We start from the raw sequence: 8,723 nt of genomic DNA on the forward strand, positions 1-8,723 counted from the left end.
CCTCCATATATAAGGGCCCGACCTGAAATTTTCTTCCTATTCGATTTCACTTCTCAGTGAGGTTACAGCTCTTGATATTGCGATCTTGTGTTCTGCATATAGCCGACGCTTTCCAAAGTGCACATTTTGGACTTCAGAATCAGTTGTCTTTTTTCTGCTTTCTGACATACGTGTATGTTGGTGCACTGTGCTCTGTGCTGTTCGTGAGATTCAAAGACTTGAGAAACGTTTCCAAAAAATCTACATCTTGGTGGATTTCTCTGGCGTTTTGTGCAGCTGTTTACCATCCAGCAACCATGCCTGTGTTGAAGGAAGCCAAGTACAGAGTCCTGAACAAAGATCCATTGGAGATTTTGGAAATGGAACAGGTACGTTGCTTTAGACACTTTCTTACTTTTGTGTGTGTTTTGAATACATTGTTTCGCTAATTAAACTTTGAGTATTTCACTAATAACGATATTAGAATTGCGTTGCAGCTCTTTGCTAATGTATGTATAAAACGTTGTTTGGAATTGACGATGCTTTTTGAAATTTTTGAAAGATGTAATAATTGCCTCGACATGAAGGACAAACTCTCTCTCTCTCTCTCTCTCTCTCTCTCTCTCTCTCTCTCTCTCTCTCTCTCTCCCCCCCCCCCTCTCTCTCTCTCTCTCTCTTTCTCTCTCCCCCGTTCTCTCTCTATTTATCTCATTCTCTCCCTCCCTCTCTCTCTCTATCTCCCTCTCTCTCCCCTTCTTTTTTTTCTCTCTGTCTCCCTCTCTGTCTCCCCTCTCTCTCCCTCTCTCTCCCCCTCTCTTTCTCTCTCTCTCTCTCTCTCTCTCTCTATTTATTTCATTATCTCCCTCCCTCTCTCTCTATCTCCCCCTCTCTCCCCTTCTCTCTCTCTCTCTCCCTCTCTCTCTTCCTTTCTCTCTATTTATCTCATTCTCTCCCTCCCACTCTCTCTCTATCTCCCTCTCTCTCCCCTTCTCTTTCTCTCTCTCTTTCCCTCTCTCTCTCTCTCCCTCCCTCTCTCTCCACTTCTCTTTCTTTCTCTCTCACCCTCTCTGTCTCTCTGTATTTATCTCATTCTCTCCCTCCCACTCTCTCTCTCTATCTCCGTCTCTCTCCCCTTCTCTTTCTCTCTCTCTCCTTCTCTCTCTCCTCTCTCTCTCCCTCTCTTTCTTTTTCTCTATCTCTTTCTCTCTCTCTCCCTCTCTCTCTCTCCCTCCCTCCCTCTCTCTCTGTATTTATCTCATTCTCTCCTTCCCACTCTCTCTTTAGCTCCCTCTCTCTCCACTTCTCTTTCTCTCTCTTTCTCTCTCTCTCTCCCTCTCTCTTTCCCCCTTCCCTCTCCATCTCTCTCCTCCTCTCTTTCTTTCTCTCTCTCTATTTCTATCTCTCTATCTCTTTCTCTCTCCCCCCATCTCTCTCTCTCTCCCTCTCTCTCTCTCTCCCCCTCTCTCCCCCTCTCTTTCTCTCTCGCTCTCTCCCTTCTATCACTCTCTATGTTTGTGTTTCATGTGTGAAACGAAATAAATCAGAACAATATCACACTAATGAATTTTGTGGTCAAGGAATACTTTTACTTTTCTTATCTTCATCAAGTGTTTCACGCAAGTCACACTTGATAAATGAACCTAATATATAGTACGCTATTTTTATTCCTAACGGAATTTCGTTGAAATCAGAATCCAACACAATAAATTGTTCCATACAATCAGGTAATCGACATATGTAAGTGTCCACAGAAATGATTTTCATGAACAATAGTTGAAGATCAGACAGAAATATCAGAGTATGTGAAGGTTGCAACGTATAGTAGACTTCTAACTATAACATTAACCCATTGATACTTCCACGGATATAGTTGATACTAACCCTGCTTAAAACCCTAACACACACACACACACACACACACACACACACACACACACACACACACACAAACACACACACACACACACACAAACACACTCACACACACGCACACTTAATCTAAAAGACTTGGTTAACAGACTGCCATTATCATACACATATCAGTTGCTTTGTGTGTTCTACCAAGGTGAGCCTATGTTAATTAAATAACTTTGAGCGCTACCCTTTTTTCAACACAACTTTTATTCATCCAGTTGGTTTGATGACCATGAGCTGTGTGTGTGTGTGTGTGTGTGTGTGTGTGTGTGTGTGTGTGTGTGTATGTGTGTGAGAGAGAGTGTCCACAACCGTCTCCGATAGGACTAACCTAGAGTTACTGAGGGGGGGGGGGGTAAAAACTCTCCCATGATAACAAACAACCTCAAAGATATGTCGGGGAATTCTTGCTTAGATTCAGTCTGAGCTCCTGACTCCGGTAACCAGTGTTTTAGCGACTACCACACTCAAGCAGGATTTATGTACTAATGAAAATCACTATACCGTTAGAGAAGAAATATGCAGCACTCGTATCAATGTTGCTTCTTTTATGTCTGCAGCCTAGCAAAACTGTACCATCCCTGTTGCTTCTAGTTCGTCCGTCAAGACACAAAATTCGATAAATAAGTTGCAAATGTAATAATTCTCTCATCATTTTTGAAAGTGCAATATGCAATGTTTTATTTTTATTATTATTTTTTTTAACAGGAGGGCCAAATAAACTAAATGCCGTTACTAGGAAAAACAAATTCTTTGCAAACATCATTTTTAAGAATACATTTTTGACGATAACTTCCTTCTTATCTAAAAAGCGAATGTTGTTTTCTTGTTTGTGACGATGTAGCCGGTGTCTCTCATCTAACACGACATGGTAAACTTTACAACAAAACAAAAACAAACAACGCCCCTTGGATACCTAGGCAGAATATTCTTGTAAAGATGAATAATGGTTCTTAGTTGTTAAGCTGTGAGAAATCTACACAACTTCATTTTACTCACCAAAAGGGAAAACAAATAATCAAAAACAAACCCATATTCTTTATGTCACTAGTGTTGAATATTGTTTCAGTACACAGTTTTTGTGTGTGCAGATGGGTCATCAGGCAATGTTAGGGATTTTTTAAAATGTAGGCGTTTTAATACAGCTGTGGACACAATTAAGATCTATTAGGAGGCGGGCCAGGACGAACCCAAGCTGAGAGGGATACAACATCCTATCCCAGCAGAAAGACCGAGATTCTCGATAAATATTCTCCTCACTAGGGAATTGAACTCGGATATCATGTGTGGGATAACTGCGCGGCTAACTGCTACACCATAGACATGTTAGGTATTGACGTTAAGAAATGTGGCTAGTTCATGAATTCGTATTTACATAGTATTTAGAAGTATTGATGTGTCTTTCTCATTTATCATGAAATGTAAGCAAAGGCGCTTTCTCTTCTTTTTAAAAAATCTCGTTTATCTTTTTGTTTCATATACTCAAATAATGTTGTTCGTTCACCCATTTCATGTTTTATCTTGTTACAACAATAGTCTCTTTGAGCTTCCATTCATTTCTCTAATCCTGTTTTCTCCTTTCTCTTCTATTTCAGATGGAACTTCTGGCCGACAGAGGCTACTCGGAGGTGATCTTAGCGGCGAGAGTTCGACAACCGAAGGTGAAAAGGGTTCTGAAGAAGTTCTTGTTGTTTGAGGATGACGACGATACCTCGAGGATGTGGAAACGGTCCTCCTTTGAACACGAGCTGTCCTTCTTGCAATCCCTGGAGCACCCTAACATCGTTAGGGCGTTGGCTGCTTTTCAGTGCCCGTCCTATCTGGGCTTTGCGATGGGGTGTCATCCCACGAATCTTTACCGTGGGCTGCTTGACGTGACCTACTCCGAGGCGGAATCCTACACAAGTCAGCTCACGGACGTCATGTGCTACTTGCACGGTCAGCGCATCATCCACGGAGATCTCAAGCTAGGGAACGTTCTCCTAGACAGAGCCGGCGTGGTCAAACTCTGTGACTTCGGTCACTCTCAGGTCATTCCCGAGGATACAGACAAGCCCGACGGGTGGAGAGGCACCGACGGTTATCTGCCACCAGAGTTATACCACAGCCAAGTTCACAACGCCTTCAAGATGGACAACTACTCCCTGGGCGTCTTGCTATGGGCTTTGTTCTTCGGGACTGCTCCTCGCGACAACATTAACTATCTGTACAAAGTGGGCAACGGTTCGTTTCTCAAGCCACAACACAAACACTGTCTTCTGCGGCTTCTGGCTCTATCCCCGACACACCGAGCAGACATTTGGGAGATTGCTGGGATTCTCAAGGACGAGGACACATCAGAACGTTACGGGAGGAAGGGCTCTGTGTGTTCTCTGAGCTCCGTGAGTTCTTCGGACCCTGCTCAAGCGGACCAGTCATCTTCAGAAAACGGTTCTTCTGTAACGGAACGTCCAGAGAGTGCGGCCGTGTGGAACGAGTCCCTTGCCCCACCATCCCCACACCCCCAGGCCACATCCTGCTACCTTCTTCCTCAAACGGCATATCCTGACAGCGGAGACGTCACAACAAGCCTGGCTTCGACTTGGTCACCTCTCCACAAAGACCTTTGAAATGTATAACTCAGCAATTCTTGGACATTCTCTCCAACACCTTCCAGATGTTGGGTCAGTCTGAGCGGCCATCTCCTGGTAACGTTTTTCCTGACCGGAATTCTCCACATGGCGCAGTTGTCTTCAGCCAGGACATGCCTGTGTTCTCTGTCTCTTCACCATGGACCTCGGACTTTGGTATATTGGACTAAGAGAGAGAGAAAGAGAGAGAGAGAAAGATAGATAGATAGATAGATAGATAGATAGATAGATAGATAGATAGATAGAGAGAGAGAGAGAGAGAGCGAGGGGGAAAAAGTGTATGTGCGTGTGTGTGAGAGACAGAGACAGAAAGTGTGTGTGTATGTGTCTGTGTGTGAGTGTGTATGAATGGGTGTGTGTGTGAGAGAGATTGTATGTGTGTGGCGGGGAGAGGGGGGGGGAGTATATATGCGTGTGAGAGAGAAAGGGGGGTGGGTTAGAAAAAAGTATGTGTGTATGTGTGTGAATGGGTGAGAGAGAGATTGGGGGAGGCGAGAGGGGGGGGGGAGAAAGAAAGTATGTGTGTGTGTATTAGTGCGCCTATATGTGTGTGTGTGTGTGTGTGTGTGTGTGTGTGTGTGAGTGTGTGAGAGAGAGAGAGCAAGAGAGAGAGAGAGAGAGAGAGAGAGAGAGAGAGAGAGAGACAACAGAGAGAGCCAGAGAGATAAAGAGAGAGAGAGGGCAAAATTCCCGGGGAGGTTAAGGGGTGGTAAGGGGGGCGGGCACATATACCGGGGGCACCGCACAGAAATGCGAAAGAGCCGGGGGTGGGCCGCAAAAGGGTTGGTCCCCTTTTGGCGAGTTCCCATGTACACTCTGGGGACTGTTTTTTAAGCACTTTTTTTTAATTTAAAGGGGAAGAAAATAAAGTTATTTAATAAAGGCATTCCCCGCTAAGGGGGTCCCTGCCGCTTTACCTTGGGGGGGTGGGTTTTTAAAAAATTATTTTTTAAATTTTTTGGGGGTAAATTAACTCCTCTTTTGTAAAATACACCTTCTGGTTTCAGAGTTCTGTACATAAAACATAATATATATTTTATAAGGGCACCAACGTGTAAGTTCTTGTATAGGAGCAAATACGCTTTCCTGACTTAAAGAGTTCATGTGTACATACAGGGAAGGTTTTTATGTCAATTTTGTACAGTTTAAGTGAAGAAATAAAGTTATTTGATCAACTGCCATACACGATACGTGTTCAAGCGTTTAATTGTGGATTTTTGTGTGTATAATATGTATATAACATATATTTTTTTTGTGGAACAGCACCAATACGTAAGTTCTTGTGTAGGTGCAAAAATACTTTCCTGATTTAACCAGCTCACATGTACATACAATGAACGTTTTTATGCTTATTTTGTATTGCCAAAGCTAACAAATAAAGTTGCTAAATTATTCTCGTCCATAAAATGATAATGTCATTATGTTCATTGGTTTAAATGTGGTTAAACTCTTCTTTTGTCAAATAATAATATCCCTTACGATTTCACAGTTCTGTGTATGTATATACTACGTCTGTAAATGCATCAGTGTATAAGTTCTTGATATAGATAGATAGATAGATAGATAGATAGATAGATAGATAGATAGATAGATAGATAGAGAGTGATAGATAGACTGATACAGTTACGGAAACACAAACAGAGAGTATGGAAGAGATTGCAGATAGCAGGGTGTGGCTGCAAAGACGTGTTCCTGTTTTAATCGAGTTCGTGTGTACATATACAGGGAAGGTTTTAAAAAATGAAAATTATGTCTAGTTAAAGATAAGAAATAAAGGTACTTTGTTGCTATAAAATGTCATGTGTGTTTAATAGTTTCCTTGTTGCTTTTTAATTTTTTGTGTGTAAATAAACTCCACATTTGTAAAAACATACGTTCTGGTTGTATTGTTGGTTTATTTGTTTATGTGTGTGTATATGTGTGTGGGGGGTGGCGTCTATCTATCTATCTATCTATCTATCTATCTATCTATCTATCTATCTATCTATCTGTCCTCTCGCACGCCTACAGTATTGGGCTGTTGGTGTTCAGGGGACACTACCCATACACTTGAGTAGAATTCTATGCAGAATCTTCTGTTGTTTCCCCTTTAATCTTGTCTGCACAATGAGCAGCCATGTTGCAAAATTCGATAATTGTAGGAGTGAACCAACAAGTCTGGTGGTCAAGATCCCAGCAAGTTCACTGAACCATCAAGTGTAGGGGTCAATATCCCAGCAAGTTCCCTGAACCAACAAGTCTAGTGGTCAAGATCTCAGCAAGTTCACTGAACCAACAAGTCTGGTGGTCAAGATCCCAGCAAGTTCACTGAACCAACAAGTCTGGTGGTCAAGATCCCAGCAAGTTCACTGAACCAACAAGTCTGATGGTCAAGATCTCAACAGGTTCACTGAACCAACAAGTCTGGTGGACAAGATCCCAGAAAGTTCACTGAACCAACAAGTCTGGTGGACAAGATCCCAGAAAGTTCACTGAACCAACAAGTCTGGAGGTCAAGATCCCAGAAAGTTCACTGAACCAACAAGTCTGGAGGTCAAGATCCCAGAAAGTTCACTGAACCAACAAGTCTGGAGGTCAAGATCCCAGAAAGTTCACTGAAACTGACTCAACAGCATGTGTTTCTTGTACAAGAAGAGGTCAAGGTTTATTATTGTTGTTTAAGACACAGCAACAACAACAACAACAATAACAGCAACAGCAACAACATCTCGCACGCATGTAAACCTCTTAGTGCAGACCTCGTTTTTAGTTTTAGTTAAAGTTTTTTTTAACGGTCCTTGCAACACAGATAGATGACATTATATTAGCTGGAGATTAGAGGTATTATGAGAGAGCAATACCATACAAAGCAAAGAGGGGGGATTGGTAATGAGGGTGATAGATGTTTGACAGGAAAGAAGAAGCAATCCACACTGTAGCACCCGCCAACCACACACGCATACCTACAAGTGTGAACAGAGTTTGACTCATTCAGAAATATTTTTGAAATTCAATAAAATTCTCTAAATTATTGACAGGAGCAGAATGTGATAGTGACCATGTACCAGCCATGTGCAAAATGCAGATGGGACTGAACCCCCCCCCCTCCCCCGTTAAAAGTCAAAGTAGCAACTCAAATTTGAAATAAGGCTTTTGAGAGACAAACCAAAAATTGAAAAATATGTTTTTTTTTGTAAATTGATAATAGCAATACATTTCATTCAAGGTCTGAAAAACATTACTTAATTGGAAGAACTATGGGAAAAATAAAAGATTCAATGAAAGAAGCCGTGAAGCGATACAGGCTGCACATACTAGGAGTCAGTGAAACCCACTGGATACAATCTGGACAGAAGCAGCTCAGCTCGGGGGAACAAATACTGTGTTCTGGGAGGGAACACAAGCTGGTAGGTCCTGCTTCTTTTGTTTCCCTCTGTTTTTCCATCGGTCAGTCTTGGAATTTCTCTGCTCTATATGACCTCATGGAGACGATATCGATGACACTGTGAAATTGTCAAATAAAAAAATGAATATTTGTGAAATTAAAAATGTTATTTTTGTTATTTTGTTTTTCAAAGCTTTATCTCGTCTATTTCTGTTAGTTGACTTTGTTCCTAAACATTATGCCTAATATCATCATATCATCATCATCATCATCCTCATCACTATTGTCTTTCTCCTCCTGCATTAGACTAAATTAGTGTAGGCCACGAACAAACTTTCCACCTTTCCTTATCCAGGGCTAGCCTCTTGATGTTACTCCACGTCTTCCCACTTTTCTGTACCCCAGTTTCTGTGACTGCTCATACGGAACAACACAATTACAAAATAATATATCATTTGCAAGTCAAATGCTGTTCAAAAGAGTCAAATCTTTCTTTGACACGATAGGCCTACTAGATTTTAAATGTGTGCTTTTTAACAGAATATTATTATTATCTTCAGAATAGTTAGTGTGTTGCACCTAAAATGTCACCGTCAACACCATTTGTTTGTCTCTGTCTGTCTGTCTGTCTGTCTGTCTGTCTGTCTGTCTGTCTGTCTGTCTGTCTGTCTGTCTGTCTGTCTGTCTGTCTGTCTGTCTGTCTGTCTGTCTGTCTGTCTGTCTGTCTGTCTGTCTGTCTGTCTGTGGAGGTGGAGGTGGGGGTGTGTCTGGTTCGACTCCATCTGTCAGAACAAACCCAGGGCTTACAGATATACAGTATCATGTAAGAAAGACGG

General features: G+C 41.9%; 1 protein-coding gene across 1 annotated transcript; it reads left to right on the forward strand.

Moving 5' to 3' along the window:
- Positions 1-296: 296 nt before the first annotated feature.
- LOC101856147 (serine/threonine-protein kinase Aurora-3-like) lies at positions 297-4,502 on the forward strand. The gene is made up of 2 exons (XM_005090526.1): positions 297-368; positions 3,489-4,502. Exons 1-2 carry the CDS (start codon positions 297-299, stop codon positions 4,500-4,502), a joined length of 1,086 nt encoding a protein of 361 aa, XP_005090583.1.
- The last annotated feature ends 4,221 nt before the right edge of the window (positions 4,503-8,723 follow it).

The sequence above is a fragment of the Aplysia californica genome, unplaced genomic scaffold (assembly GCF_000002075.1).
Source record: "Aplysia californica isolate F4 #8 unplaced genomic scaffold, AplCal3.0 scaffold00018, whole genome shotgun sequence".
Classification (NCBI taxonomy): Eukaryota; Metazoa; Mollusca; class Gastropoda; order Aplysiida; family Aplysiidae; genus Aplysia; species Aplysia californica.

Coding starts and splice junctions, on each gene's coding strand:
- LOC101856147 (XM_005090526.1), top strand. CDS start 297: ATGCCTGTGTTGAAGGAAGCCAAGTACAGAGTCCTGAACAAAGATCCA. Junction 369..3,488: donor AGATTTTGGAAATGGAACAG/GTACGTTGCTTT, acceptor CTTCTATTTCAG/ATGGAACTTCTGGCCGACAG.